The sequence below is a fragment of the Drosophila sechellia genome, chromosome 3L (genome assembly GCF_004382195.2).
Source record: "Drosophila sechellia strain sech25 chromosome 3L, ASM438219v1, whole genome shotgun sequence".
In the NCBI taxonomy this organism is placed as follows: domain Eukaryota; kingdom Metazoa; phylum Arthropoda; class Insecta; order Diptera; family Drosophilidae; genus Drosophila; species Drosophila sechellia.
The window spans coordinates 15239927-15255672 of record NC_045951.1 but is presented as its reverse complement, the minus strand read 5'-3'; the positions used below and the strand labels follow the sequence as shown (position 1 = coordinate 15255672).

At 43.3% G+C, this 15746-nt stretch overlaps 3 protein-coding genes across 6 annotated transcripts in view; 2 read left to right on the top strand and 1 right to left on the bottom strand.

Moving 5' to 3' along the window:
• Positions 1-13266, top strand: part of LOC6605804 — a 34261-nt gene extending 20995 nt beyond the window's left edge. For all 4 annotated transcript variants that reach the window (XM_032717650.1, XM_002030583.2, XM_032717649.1 and 1 more), the window contains one exon: positions 12424-13266. In XM_032717650.1, the coding sequence (XP_032573541.1) occupies positions 12424-13142 (719 nt within the window). In that variant the 3' untranslated portion in view covers positions 13143-13266. The remainder of the gene's footprint in view (positions 1-12423) is intronic.
• LOC6605805 (zinc finger protein 37 homolog) lies at positions 2343-6622 on the bottom strand. Its single transcript, XM_002030584.2, has 2 exons — positions 4899-6622; positions 2343-4841 (listed from the first exon to the last, which is right to left on the bottom strand). Exons 1-2 carry the CDS (start codon positions 6495-6497, stop codon positions 3489-3491), a joined length of 2952 nt encoding a protein of 983 aa, XP_002030620.1. The 5' UTR covers positions 6498-6622; the 3' UTR covers positions 2343-3488.
• A 124-nt stretch (positions 13267-13390) lies between the features above and the next one.
• LOC6605803 lies at positions 13391-15724 on the top strand. The gene is made up of 5 exons (XM_002030582.2): positions 13391-13610; positions 13798-14539; positions 14628-14872; positions 14934-15102; positions 15162-15724. The coding sequence occupies exons 1-5, from the start codon at positions 13545-13547 to the stop codon at positions 15650-15652; spliced, it is 1713 nt and encodes a 570-aa protein (XP_002030618.1). The 5' UTR covers positions 13391-13544; the 3' UTR covers positions 15653-15724.
• The last annotated feature ends 22 nt before the right edge of the window (positions 15725-15746 follow it).

Below are 15746 nucleotides of genomic sequence, written 5' to 3'. Positions count from 1 at the left end.
GTACATAAATAATACATATAAAAGGTGCCAAATTTTCTAGTATCTAATATATATATGCCAAGTTAACTTTAGTTGCTACCTACACTTTCTTCAAAGGCCCTTATATAACTTTCCTTTGAAATGCATTGGTATTAAAACCCCATAACCCTATATCCAACTTTATAAGTCTAATTAAGTATAAACAAAGGATTCCCCAAATGCAACGTCAAACCACTTTGCACTTTTATCATTCATACGCACCGTTGGCGATTTAAAATCTTTAAATGGCGCGCGTTCGCTTTAGTGTTGGAAAACTTGACAGTTCTCTCTTTCGCTCTCATTTGCCGTACGCACACAAACACAAGCGTCGATGGCAAAGCGGCTCACACACAAAGCAATGAGAGCTGCGCAAACAAATCAACAAAGCCAGGCAACAACACAAACACTGGCGCATTTCGAGAGCGCAGAACTTAGAACATTGAGCGGGATGCAACAATAAACAAGAAGGAGAGCGCAGCGGCTAATATCAACAACAACAACAAAACACGTTCAGCTGCAAGTTAACGACCGCAAAAAGAATGCAATGGATGAAGAGCAGAAGAAACGCAGCAGAGAGACTTAGCAAACAAAATCAAAAGCGGAGAGAGAGTGAAATGAATGAGTCTACACAAATAAAAAATATTACACAAATTCATTACTTTTGTTATAAATATAATCCGTGTTGTTGCTTAGGTTGCCTGAAACTATAAATTAGCAGTCTATTACAATAAATTACATTATGTAACAACTAAAAACCTTGAGCAAATGGGTTATTTAAAGGTTACATTGCTAGAAAATAGTGCTTCAGATATAAAATTTGTAAGAAACCCCACTAAAAAATAGGTATTATATTTTTTGTCAGTGTAGGCAGAATGTAATTGTATTGGTACCAAAAACCGCTGCCTCTGCCTCTGTTAACGTCGGCGCAGCGTGTGGCTTTATGGGTAGTTTTAAAATTAACCACAGCGAAAAGAAAGAGCAGAAAAAACCGAAGAAGTCAAAGTCTGAGAATGGAGCAAAATTCAATTAAAAGCCAGCAACATAAAAGTATAAAAATGCTGACGAGTCGAGCCAGAAACAAAACAAAACAAAACAGTGAAGACGAGAGAGGGAAAGAACAGAGAGGGGAGAGCAGGCTTGATCGGCACACAGACACAGGCAGACACGCAAACACTCACACATGTACACATATTGCGGACTGACTGACTGTACAACGGGGCGTATTATCGTTTTTTTCGGCGCTTTGCTTTCCACAATCGCCAGCCCAAATAATGTGTATACGTACAGTTTTTGCTCGCTTTTTACGCTTTCTATACCAAAAAACGGCGAAAACAAAAGTCGCCACACTTAATTTGCATATTTTCGCACACACCAGCATGCACAACTCCCGTGCACACGTGTGTGTGTTTGTGTGCCTATGTGTTGTGTGTCACGTTGACTGTCTTCTTGCTTTCCCTTATTTTTTTCGGCTTTTGGCACAATCTCCCAAACAAAGCACGCGGTACCACGCGTCGTATGCGTAATATTGCATTGAAAGCAAGCATGCAGCAAGCAAATTCTTTTTTCCTCATATTTGGCCTCTGTTATTCGCTGATTTTAGCATTTTTTCCCCGGCTGCGCTTTTGTTTGAGAGCCAGAACTAAATAAATTGTCATTGCTGCTGCCAGATGATAAGCATATGGCCAAATCATGCGAAGAGCAAAAGAAATTGGCTTTTGTTTAGACCGGAATGCCGCTCGAAATGAAAATGTCACTCCCCAAAGAAGTGCAGAAGCTTATCTTTTATATATTTTGTTTTTTTTTCACATTCCTGCTGTTATGTATTTATTTATTAAGAATATTTATTTTAAGACGAGATAGGGAAATTGATATTTTGGAATATTTTTTTTAGTATTTTCGATAGCGATGCTATTATCCTGCTCCGTAGAGTTCAATGATCGCCTGGGAGATAGCTCTTCCACCTGGATCTGGGCATAAATCTCTCTCAGAGCTCCATTTGTCCCGCTTTATTTATCTCTCTCACATATCAACCCCTTGGCAGCATGAAATGAACCGTGTACAACCCCATTAGAAATGACAAACTGCCGCTCGACATTTACTCTCCGTGGTCCTTCGTCCCTTGGCCACCCCAAACGCAATCCTCTCGAGCAATAGTTAGTGCTGAAAAATTGACAAGGGCTGCAGCAGCAGCTGCCTTTGGTTGTCCTATGCCATAAACATATAACATAAAACTCGCACACCCCCATTCAAATAATTGCAATTTCGGGGTTGAAGTACCGGGCACAACAACTGGCAAGTGGCATAAAATTAACAAGCGACAAATGTGAAATTATAAAGTAACGTATATTCATCGGACTCTCTTAGATGCTACAGAATGAGCGAAGCTGCCACAAATTCAATGTACAAAAAATGCGTTCAGTGTATGTAGGAAATAAGCGATGTTGACTTTTTGCATGTTCATTTGCCTTTTCACTACGCTTACGATTCGAGAAATTAAGTAAATATACTAAAGTAAATGCGTAAATTATATAAAATAAATATAGTAAACGGAGATGCTGAGATAGTGCAGAATGCTTTCCAAGGGAAAATATATAAAAACTTTTCCCAAAGCAATTTATGTGCTTATACAATATAAATTTAAAATTATATTCATAAAATTAAGTTTGTTTTGGAATTTCGAGCATAAGTGGCAGATTTTGTATAAACTGCATGCTGAATGACTTGCAATTGATTTTATGTTTGCTGTGAAATTAAATGAAATTGTGAAATATTTCTCAGCTTGTTCGGATTATAAATGCGGGGGGAATGGAGGGAATATGTTTGCAAATCAAATTCGAATCGGTGTGCGCATTTGTTTATAAATATCAAGTTTTGCTGATATTGAAGCTCGATAAGATTGAATTTGGTCGAGCTTTTGTTTGTTTACAAATTTTTTATAAAAACCTTGATTTGGGACTTCAATTTGGTTCAAATGAAATTTGAGTTTCAGCCATTGAATTTTAAAATATTTTAGTTGCCTAGTGTTGCAAACATTTCCCATGCTAGCTTACTGACTAATTTATTGGTATTTTTACATAGTTTAACTTATTTTGTTCACAAAAGTTGCTCTGTCTATAGAAAAATATATATATATATTTATGTATAAAACTCATTGCAGTCTCTTGCTTGATTTCTTCATATCAAATATCATTATTTCTTTTATAAAGTAGTCTTTTCTTGTTCTTGTCGGCTTTATGTCCTTCACAACGTTGAATAATTCCCGGCTAACCGTATCCTCAAAATTAGGTCGTAAGTATATAAATAGAATATATAGAAAATACTTGATCCCTGCTGCAAGATTGCATTGTAAATCGAAAAAGTTAAATTGCGAGGTGTGCGCTACGCTAGGGAAATGTCTCCATCATTTCCAAGTACAGTGGCATCTTAAAAGGTAATGAGTAAGAAGTGTTGCTGACCCTGAACTTAAGTCTTTAAATTTCCGCCTGCTGACCCACGACAGTGAAGTAGCTGGTTATCTTGCGATTCGCCTTTGTCTTGCCATCGGCTGTCATCGCACTGGACAAAGCGTTCTCCTTCTCCGGCGTGATCTCCTCGTCGTCCTCGGTATTGGGTGCTGGCTCCATTTGCATGGACAGCGTGACTTTCACTTGAGCATGTCTTGCTCCGGCGTCTGCCGGTGTGTCCTGGCCAGATCCATCAAGTTTGTCCTGCGTTGGCTCCTCAGGTATTTCTGGCATAGCACTCAAGCTACGCTTCAGGTCATTCAGTAGCTTCTCCTGAGCAGCAATCTTTTGCTGCAGCTTCTCGCGTCGCGGACGTCGTGGCGCTGCTTTGGCTTTGGGTTCGTTTTCCTGCTCGTTTTCTGTTGCCGTTTTTGGGTGTTTCTTATCCGCCGTGCCAGATTCAGAGACTTGCTCCTCCATGCCATGCTCACGCTCCTGGTGGCGCAATAGATTAACACGCGACGAGTAGCCACGCTGACAGGCATCGCAGTTGTAGGGTTTTTCACCTGTATGCCTGCGCATGTGCACCCGCATATCTATCTTGCGGGCGAAACGCTTGTCGCACAGCTCGCACTGAATGGGTTTATCGCCGAGATGAGTGCGTCGATGGACCACCAGATTTTGGCGTGCGCGGAACGCCTTGCCGCACAGATCGCAGCTGTAGGGCTTTTCACCCGTGTGAATCCGCACGTGGATGGACAAATCTGAGCTGCGAACAAATCCCTTGTTGCACTTGTCGCACTTGTAGCGCCGATCGTTCTTGTGATGACGCATGTGCAGCGAGAGATCCTGCTTGGTGGCCAGTGGCATTGAACAGATATCGCATTTGTATGCCTTTTCAGCGCGATGACGCAATTGATGCTCCACCAGACGCATCTTTAGACGGAAAGCCCTGCCGCACTGTCCACACACGTATGGTTTCTCGCCGGTATGGAGGCGCAGGTGATCCTGCATTCTTGAGAAGCGCTTAAAGGTTTTGCCACAGAAATTACAGGTGTGAATTCCCCCGATTCCGTTGTGCTGCGATTCCTCCGATGACTCACGTTTGATCGAGGTAAAACTCTCATCTGTTGAGCTGTTGTGCGGCGAAATAGTGGCTGAGGAGTCATCATCCACCTCAGCCTCTTCCTCCTCGTCATCATCCTCCTCCTCATCTTTGATTTCGACAACGTAGTCCACATGTTGGCGGCTCTTGCGCATGCGCCGCTCTGGGAGTTCTGGCTCCTCCTTGATTTCTTTGTCTCCCAGCGGAATGAGTACGGGTGTCGGTGACTTGCGTTCTTTGCGTGCGCGCTTGCGCTTGGTTGAATTTGTGGGTTCCTGTATTAAGAGGGTTTTAATAGGCAGCTTTTTAGAAAAATTCATGTGTGATCTTACCTCTGCCATCTGCTGGTGATCCTTTGAACTCTCGACAGGCATTTGCTGATGCACTTGATCCACCTTCTTCGATTTGCCAGCACTCGCCGACTGGGAATGACCTTCCTCACTCTTATCCAACTGATTCTGGTGGCTGTTGTCATCTTTATGTGTCCCTGCTTTGCCTGCTTCATCGCTTGTCAATTGCTTATCGTTTATAGTTCCTTTCAGAGCCACCGATTCTGTCTTATCCGACAACTGGTGATCTTCCTTTGAATTTGTCTCAGCATTCTCTAGGTGCTTGGGATTAGTCTCAGATTTCTGTGCCGACTGAGTACCGTCTTTCTTTGATCCCTTCGCGTTCTGTTGAATTTTTACGACATTACTCGACAGTAGTATCTCCGTTGCAGCGTGTTCCCCCTGATTATTTATTTTTTTGGCCTGCAGTGGCTCCAATACTGGCTGCTGTCCCTCCTCTTTGTTCATTTTTTTTTTCTTGTCCGTCTTCTCCGAGTTATCCTGTTCGTTCCGCATGCTCTCCGGCTTGGAGCGCTTTCTGCCTCTTTTTTTGGGCATCGGAAGCTTGATGATCATCTTGTTACCCTTGGAGCTGCTGGTTTTCTTCACTCGTTCGGCTGCAATATCCGCCACCACGTCGTTGGTCATGGTGAGATCCGCCTTGTCATTGGGCACGGTACTTGGCGGAGCCTCCTGCTCGGGTGGCGGAGTTTCCGGAGCTGGAATGGGCAGCTGAAGCTGGGCATTGGCCTTGTTCAGAGCCAGAGCACCGGGAATTGTGACCATGGCATGCGGTGGGAGATCGGTGGGTTCCTCCTTGGGCACCAGTAACTGAAAATAGCCATGCTGCTGGCTGAGATGCTCCTGAAAGCGTACCACATCCACAAACTGTGAGTTACAGGCGAGGCACAGTTGCAGCACGGATTCTCCTTGGACGAGCAACTGGGCACAGGCCTTAAGTTGGCCCATTTCCAAGGGATCAATGATCAAGGGAGGAGTAACCATAGGTTCTTCAGCAGAAGACTTGGTTTTGCCTCGCTTCCTTTTCGGTTTCTCGACATGCTCCAGCTGGAAGTGTCTGGAGAGGATCAGGTTGTCGTCGTAGTGGTGTGTGCAGCTGGTACAGCTGTAGATGAAGCGGCGTGACTTCTCATCTGCGAGAACTTGAGCGGCCACCAAGGTAGCACTGGAGGCGATGGAGGCACTGGAAGCCTGCGAACTTGTGGAAACCTTGCGTTTGGGCCTCCCACGGGGCTTGCGTTTGTTGTTGCTGGGTTTTCCAGTTTCCTCCAGCTGCTCTTCGTTACCGTTACTGACCTGCGCTTGCCGTTGTTGTTTTTGTTGCAGCTGCTGCCGTTCTTTCTCGGCCTTTTTTGTTGTCTTGGCTGCTTCTTCTTCCACCAAACGAATGCGCTGCGCCTCCAGTTCCGCCTCATCCTCGCTGTCGATTTGTAGCGCTACATCCGGCAGATCGTCCTCCTCCTCGTCTTCCTCATCCTCCTCCTCTTCTTCCATATCGGACTCATCGGACTCCTCGTCGCCGATTGTTTTCTTCATTGTTTGCAGCGGATTTGCACCATTTGCCATTGCCATTTTCATCATGTCAGAAACGAAACGCTTGCTTTTCTTTTAACAAATCGGCAAAAACTGCGGCGCAGCGTTCAGAACAAATCCAAATCCACCGACGCCGCTGGAAATTTTTATTTTTCTGCCTCTCTCTCTCTCTCTCTGTGTGTCTCTTTTGGCGTTCTTACCCTTGTTTGTGTTCGTGTGCGAGCGTGCGAAATTCGGCGTGCATGTGTTGGTGAGAGCGATCGCTTGCAACACTGTTTGAGCGTGTCAGTGCTGTATAGCGCCTATCCAAAGGGCAGTGCTGGAAGTCGGAGCTGTCGCAACGCGCTACAATTCAAATAAAAAGGAGCGTTAAATGCGAATTGTTAAAGTAAAAGAGCAGCTGCCGCCACTAATGCCATTTTGATAGATATTTGACTTTTGGCGCAGAACCGTCCAACTATTTGTGTATTCCGTTCACGCGCTCAAATGGCACGTATTTCCCATGCACTTGTTTTTGTTTTATTCGCCCACTTTTTGCACTACTTCGTGGCCAACATAGCAGCGAAAACTGATGTCAGTGCAGCTAACTAGGATTTTTTGAGCCTACTTTTTTTCACTGTTTAACTTAAATATTTTAAAATATTTAATACTAATCTTAATTCATGGGACAAAAAGACTTGTTAATATGCATTAAAATTCTCAGAGGAAGAAGTTTTCGATTGTATACTCCTTGTAAGCCCCTTTTATCATTTCCTTTGTAGTTAGTCCAACTTTTTCTCTTATAATCTTGCCAGCACTGATTCGCAGACACCCAGACGGTTTAAGCCTATTGTGCTATGTTTTTTTGATTTTAGTGGGACGTACTTTTGCTACATTGTTTGCCCGCATTTTCGCTACGGCGGCAACATGTGCAAAAGTCAATTTGAAAATTGCCGCAACTGCCGCACAGTCGCCCAATAGGCAGGAAAAGTGGTACTTTGTGGTTTAAGGCTTGTTTTCCACGCCCCAAACACCCCCACCCCCCTCACACACATAAACAATCGACCCCGAACAGCCCACCGGGAAGTTGTTTATATTGTTTTTAATAACATTCAGCGCCTCGCACAGGCAAAAAGGCACCATGTGTGGCTTGCATTTTATAAATTACACTAACTTTTTTCTTCCCCTGCCTACGCACGCCGTTTGCATTTTATGTATTAGTTGAACTTTCAGCAAGTTCAATGTACATAAATCAAATGGTCCAACAGCAGTTGCTAAAATTGAAAAAAAAATAAGTTCTACTTTGGCCTACAAGTAATTTCAAATTTAAAAACACTAAAATATACCATCATGGTATATGTGAATTTATAAATATAAATACCATTTATACCATAAACTGATTTTGCATATTGAAATATATTAATTTATTAGAATATCACATAAGTTTTAAACAAATGAGATTTATTGATTCATGAAAATGATGCCTGAAGGTTTTAGCTTTTTAACCTGGGGCTAAAATAATACTTTGCAAATTCAACTTTGTTTTTTTTTTTTTGTTAGCCGTAAACAGCGACTAAATTTGATCTACGATTGTATAATTTAGTTTTGGGAAATGCGACTTTCGTGACAGACCCCTAGTTTCGTCCTTTTTTGCACAGGAGCCTGCTGTGGGCGGAAAACGGGTGAAATCGGGGGTAAGCGGCACGGGAAATGAAATATTCGCAAACAAATAGACACACTTATTACTTTTTCGTCCTGGCGGCGGCATGTTGGATGTTGGATGCTCCTGGCGCGTGTTTCGCTTACTCCTGCTGAAGACGTCTTCATGTTGTCGGTTTTGTCCTTTTTATTGCTGCTCCTCCTGCCTTTCACTGACATGCCGCAATTTTTCTTCATTTCTGTTCCGTTACGTTTCGTGTTGCAAGGACCCACCGAGGACCTTCGCCCGAGATGGATGGCTTGTCTTGCTAATAATTTAGCAGTTAGTTTTAATGCGCTACAGTTGCTGATGATGGGACATTTGTCCGGCAAACACACACAAATGCCACGGACATAATACGACAAATTTACCAGCGAGCCTATCTGATTTGATCCATTGTGCTCTCTGCAATAAAATGGAAATTTAGGGAAAAATATTCATTAATTTTTTTATAATTTTTATGTCAATACTGCACTTTTGTTAGAAGACTACAAATATTTCAAAATTATTTTACTAATGAAGAGACTCTGATTTTAATCAAGTTACTCATTCTGAAACTGCAGTATAATAAATAGCAACAGTTTTATTTACTTAAAGAAACATAATTGATTAATTAATTTTTTAATTAATATAAAAAAAATCTCTATAATTTCGTATTTATTAATAATTTTCCTTAAATGGTAGGCCATTTGATGTCCTTCAAGCTCGAACCAATAGCATCTTGTCCAGATCCTGGCCATGGGCAACATCATTTTTCTTGTCTCCGGCTCAAGGAAAACAATGCAATTCTGACATGCGTTTAGTTTAGGGCCTAAAACATTCTTTCGCATTGTTTTCCATCTATTTTTTTTCCATGCCAGACCGACACGTGTTTTTCCGAGGCAAGGCCAAAATATGGTATTTGCATGCTGGCTGCTACAAGAGTTTAATTAGTTAAACAAAGAACAGAGGCTGCAGCAGACAGGGCCATAAGTTAGCCGAGTAACCCCTGGCAAAACCCAGTCCAGACCCTTGACACGGATCAGAGCAGAGCTCCAGATCCCCAAATCCTGTGGGAGGCATAGGTAGCATTTAACGCCTGTCCTCTCCCTGATCCGTTTCCCGGGAATTGTCTGGCGGCGGCCACAACTTCAAATACAAAGTTGTCGGGGGATTGAAACACCTCCCGCCCCCTTGGGGGCACGGAACTTGCTGCCCAGATCTTGGGGCAGGCCTAACAGGTTGGCGAGGGCTGTTGGGTGGGGCAAAGGGGGCGTCACAGTCATAATAATGTTTCAAGGCCGCTTTGGCCCCGGGCGTAGACATTGGGGAGAAATTTAAACGGCAATTTGGAGCCGTGTTTACCAACCCCAAGGACATGGAGATGGGGCAGGGGCAGCTGGCAGGACGGGAACGGCTCCACGGCGGCAGCATCCAAAAATGTGGGCTGAACTCTTATTTTTGGGTCTCTTCTTTTTTTCTGGGTGGGGGTTTCGGCGGGGCATAAACTGCTTACGTGCCTGGCAAGCCTTCGAGATGGCTGCTGTCTGCCAGACATTTTGCACTGAAAAAAAAAAAATAAATAAAAATTACCATACATAAAATAACAAATTAATGAGTATATATATTTTCTTATCCACAAATTTCACTAGAATTTGTATTATTATAACTTCTTTAAATAGCCAACACATAATATAATAATATAATAGTTACAAGTTAAAATTTTAATATCTAATTAAACATATAAAATTGTTATCATTCAAAAAGGAGAAACAAGCATTTCAAGTATAATGCATAATTGTTTATAAAATATTGTACATTTTTTAATTTTATTTACTTTTTTGTCATAATAATATGATTTTTGTCAGTGCTTTCGCCCGAGGAAAGCATTTGCCCCTTACCATTCTCGCCCACTTTTTTCGTTCTGGTGGCAGGCATGTCGCCATCGCCATCGCCATTTCCATGGTCCTCATCCTGGGCACGTCACTTTTGGTTGCTTGAGCTGTGTGTCGTTTGTTTTCCTTTTCTGCTTTGGTGGTTTGGCGCACAAATCCACAAAAACGCACAAGCGCCCACTCCCACCCACTTCCTGCGATTCATCCGCCTCCTTGGTGGACGCCCAATGCTCGGGCACGAAGCCCCAACATAAAGTGTGTTTAACTTTTTGCGTTGATATTGTGAAAATGCCCAAATATCTTTAGCCTGCCTTAGGTAAGGATGCTCTGTAACTGCACAAAAATTAGAGAATAAATTTAATGATGTTGGCCCAAATATTTCATATGAAATATGATAATAATATACAAATTAAGAAATGTGTTCTAGAAAATAGTGCACATATGTATATAAATTACCATATACGTTTTATTTTAAACCTTACTCTATTAAATACAACAAATTATTTAAATTTTGAACTTATATTCGTGAAGTCTGCAGTTTTTTGTATAACTGACATAAATATTTTGAAAGTGAGTATGCAGATTTTCTTTCTGTGTAGCTGTAGTTTCAATCCTGATGGCAAGCGAGTTTTTGTTGTGGTCGCTTTGGCGCTTTCACGACCTCTGGCATATTGACTAGTTGGAAATTTGGGTGTCCATTTTGCTGCTGGCTTATAACTTGTGGCGAATATTTTATGCACAACGCACTTACACTTTTGGTCCTTGTTTATTTTCGTTTCGTTTCATCGTGGCAAGCGGCTTTCGCTTTTTTATGCGCTGCACTTCATTTTATTGTCGTGCTAAGCTGCGTTTGGGGAATTGAATGCGTATGTCCTGCGGCTCAGGATTATGGCCCCAGACAGTTCATCAAGCCAAGTAGTTGCTGGGCAGGTCAGAAAGCGGCCTTTTCGGTCAGGGGAATGGACAGTTTATGGCCAAGTGGGGGTTGGTTACCTACTCCAACTAGGGTGGATGTTCAAGCAGAACTACAAGTCGCACGTTTATAAAGGCTTTTTACGAATTAAAACTTAAATTCAATGTGAATCAAGCGATATAATACTTGATAGGAAAATAACTAAGCATATCAAAAATATATACAGAATATTAAGATACATATATACATTTATGCTTGTAAAATGAATGCATTTCTTGATTGTTTTTAACTTGAACCTCCTCCAGTTTGACTAAGCTCTAATTAATCCTTTAAGCCTCTGTATTTAACTGAAACTTAAATAATGCAACTACAAGTACGGACGACCTGTCGCAAAATCAAAAGTGTATCCCTGCGACATGTCCTCCCCTTGGAGGACATACGTTAAGCTCGTTGTAAGCCGGCCATAATTAACTAAAGTCAATTGAAAATTACAAAAAGGCTTAAGCACGTCGAGCTGTCGTCGCAGGAGAAGGAGGTAATGGAGTTGGGCCACTGACAGCTCCCCCACGGTGCTCCACTGCCACATGGTCGAGCAGGCCCACCCAAAATGAGTTTTCACTTTCAATCCGCCCGCTTTCTTTCAACATTTTCCGGCCATCATCAATTTAATTTCGTAAGCTCACCGCCGAGCATTGCATAAAAAATGAACGTCCATTCCATGTGGGTGTGAAAATGTTGGAAACTGTTTGAAAATGTTGGAAAATGTCGACCCGCCGGCCTTAAATCGCCGCCAGTATCGAAGGAGCAGCTAAGAATGAAAGGGTGTGAACCGAAGCGTGTGCCATTTTCAATATTTGCCAAAGCCACCCAGCATGCGGCTAATCTGGAAAATCTTGTACCACGTCACGGGTAAAAAGCTTGCCGCATCAACAGTTCCATGTACTCCATCACCGGGGCTGCTGACTCACCTTCTCTGGGCGGAAAGGATTCCTGGCCAGATGCTTTGCCCATCCCGGGTGCCACATTTATTTTCCTGCTGCCGCTAGACAATTGCAATAAATGTTTTTGTTGCCTACTTTTAAGGGTTGGCTCGCCACTTGCAGTTGGTCGCCTTAAGGGCTTTTCACTGGCTTTTAAACGAACAAGCATGGGGTATAAAAATTTCATTTAGATCCGCAGCAGCATCCCCAAAAACTATAGGTAACATTTCCGGCCGTTTGAAGGCGATTTAAGTGCCGGGGATTCCCAATTCTCAAAGGGCAGCAATGGGGAATTGATTTGATAATTCTGATTGTTCTTTTTCATTCGTTTGACTGCCGGATGTAGTGGGCTAAAATCTGGCGGGGAAGAACAAAAAGGATACAGTATGAAATAAATGCATTTAACTAATAGGTAACTAACCTAAGAAGAATTCATTATATATATATATATAAATATCTTCTATATTTATAAACTAGTTAAACTTGCCACTTTTTACTGTAGTGACCGGAGTATTCATTTCTTTCACAGACCGCGCCAATCACAGTGATCCCACGATTGAGATCTGCCGCCGCTGTCCGCCGGACTACGAGGCGGAGTCGCTGCCCTCGTACACGATCGTTTCCGGACTGCCAACGTATGACGATGCACTGGAGGAATTCCGCAAGGCAGGCATTATTCTCACACCCGCCATGGTGCCCATCATCAAGATCTTCGAGTGCAACGAGACCGGCAAGGAGCAGGCGGTGGGCTACAGCCTGGTGGAGACGAACATAGCGAGTGCGGATGCTGCCGCGGATAATGTGTCGCTGGCCTCGACCACCTGCAATTGTGGCAACTCCTCGCCCACCTCATCGCTGCCCAGTTACAGTGCCGCCACGGCGGCTGTGATGGCAGCGGCGGCTGCTGCTACTCCCCAGGTGATTGAACTATCACCGGAACACCTGGCCTCGTTGTCCCAGAAGCGTCTCTCCCTGCAGATCTCATTCAATAACTCGGTGCGCCGGCAGTCGCCGCTCAGGAATCATCTGCTGAGATCCCGGGCGGTGGGAAATACCGCCGGAGTGGGTCCATCGGAGGCAGCCGGTCCTGCCATTCACGGGTCGGGAGCTCACGGAGTCCATGGCGGCGGAGGTGCCACCATTATGCCCGTTCTGCATCGCTCCTCCTCCACAATTTCACTGTCCCACGAACGCCAGTTGCTGGATCAACGACTCAGGCATTTGCATCATCGCGGTTCCCTCTACTGAGAACCCATATAGAGCATTCAAACTGCCTGACTAATCCTTCCTAAAGGATATTCCCTACGTTATTCATATCCCAAAAGTTGTTAGTTTTAAGATACAGACATAATAAACATGCGTTGTTTTTTGATGGCTTTTGTTTCAATTCAATATCATTAAAAGATACATAAGATACATATACGTAAAGATTACTTTTTGTATCTTTATGTATAATAAATAGAAGGTATTTTCAACTACCATGATTGTTTACTGGTAAACGTAAGTATAAATCGCATAAAATCAATAAAATCAAGTCAATACACCGGCACCTCAACTAATTACTATGGAAACTAAACAAAATGTTTTACGGGTGCCATAGCCGGCTTTTGTAGTTTAGTTTGATATTCAAAGTTTATTTTAATAGTAGCTATGAGCGCCTCAACACGTACTGGATTAATTCCCACGCCCAAGAGGCATGTCAAGTACCTTAAAAAGGTAAGGACCTTATCATTATCCTAAATTCTTGTGTTACCTTTTGCTATTATAAATCATTATTAGTACTGATTCAAAAATGATATTACACTGAGATACTAAAGGCGATCAAAGTTGGGTTTTTTATTTTATTTTCAAAAGTACTTAAAATTAAAAAATAAAATCAATTAAAGTGCTTCTGTGTTAATAGCGCAAAAACCAACATGGCGATATATCGCGAATGCCTCTCAAGTTCGAGGCCACGCCCATGCCACTATCCTTACGCCCCTTTGGAGGACTCTTCAATCCTTTTGCCAAAGGATGCTCGGTGCTGTGCAATCATCCGGCGCCATCTGGGGTCAAGGATGTGATTAATCAGCTGAAGACATCGTTGGCGATCGAGGGCAAAGGCCAGCAGCATGGTAAACAAGACAAAATTCCTGAGGAGCCGGAACTGCAGCCCCATGAGGCGGATAATATTCCGGAGGATCTGTTCCGGCGATATGCGGAAACCGATTCGCGACCGATGACGCCAACGCCCACGGTAACTAGTATCCATACCAGGACCAGTGCTGGGTCCTTCTATCGTCGATGCATTACCCCGGAATGGGGCAAACACGAGAACATAAAGCGGAAGAAGATCATATTGGATCTACGGAGATCGCACTCCCAGGAGACGCTCTACTGGAAGCCCAGTTCGGAGCTGACCCAAAGCGGCCTGGAGGAGGACAAGAAGCCGAAGAGTGCCGGTGCCAATGAGGACAAGAAGCCAAAGAGGCAGCCATCCAACGATCAGAGACCCAAGTCCTCGCTGGCCACCGCAACTCTGGCACCCGGCGGAGATGCCTCCAATGACCAGGAGGCCAAGCCCAAAACCTGCGTCAATGAGCACGAGCTCAGCGACGAGGATGTGCGAAGGGGCAAGAAACGCAAGAAGTTGAAGCCAGCTCAAGGTGAGTAACGCTAATCTTTAATCTTTAAGATTAAACAAAATTGGCTTTGTGTTGGAACTTATTGATACTTATTTCTTCCAAATTAAAGCCACCACCACATTCCATTTGAGTGAGGATCCCGAGACGCAGGTGGCTGCTTTGGGTCCCGATTCACTGAATCCCAGCACCAGACCAAGTTTGATACCCAACTCACTCACCTTGTTGCCCAAGGACAAGCGAGAAACGGAGCGGGAACCGATCCTCTTGAAGGGCAGTTTTCTCACCGACGAAGCTTTTCAGGCGCTGAAAACCGATTTGGATGTTGATCTTATTGAAAACACTTTTGGTCGATATGTAAGTGAAATTATTTAAAACTTGGTATTGGTTTTTGAAAGTTTAAATCTATTTTCCAAAGCTCAATAGAGCTCTAAGAGAGGCCATCAAGTACATGCCACCCAAACCCAAAACTGTGCCGAAGCCCGTCGATGATAAAGTTCCACCAGAAACAACGTCCAAAATGCCGCGAAAGTTCTCCAAATCAGCGACCAGATTCGATGTACCCATGGACCTTTCCATGCTAAAAAGTGAGTACTCTTCAAATATTTTAAAGAAATTAATTATACTAATTAACTTACCCATTTAGATATGACACCGTGGGATTATTTGAGCAAGTGCGTCTGGGTGTCGCAACAGAGAAAGCAGCTGTATAAACGAGTATTCTTGAAGTATCTGAGTAGAATCGAGGAGCCGGAAAGCGAGTTGGCCGCCATGGGCAATGATGAGCTGCCGGAATACAAATACCGTGAAAGAACCCTCGTCTGGCAGAGTCTGCCACAAGCTCTCGAGGATGTTCTGGAGTTCCATGGCACCGAGGAAAATGTACAAGGCACACTGAGAATGTTGGGCTACGACGCCCAAGTATCGGGTGACTTGGACTTCCGCGCCTGGTGCGGAATCGTCTCCTTCGCCGAAAGATTGGCCCTAGCTGATGAGTCCGGATCGGATGATTCGTGCGACGAGTTGGAAAAGGCCGATTTCAATAGCATGGAGCAAATAATGCCGGACTTCACTGTGCCCGAAAAGCTTAAGGAAATTTTCGATGTAATTCGAAAGACACATAAAAATAGATATTGATTTAAGATTTGTTACTAATAATTGTAACTAAATTGCATTTAAAAAATAAAAGCTATGTGAAACAAAACAAAATATCAACAGTTATGAATTTTAT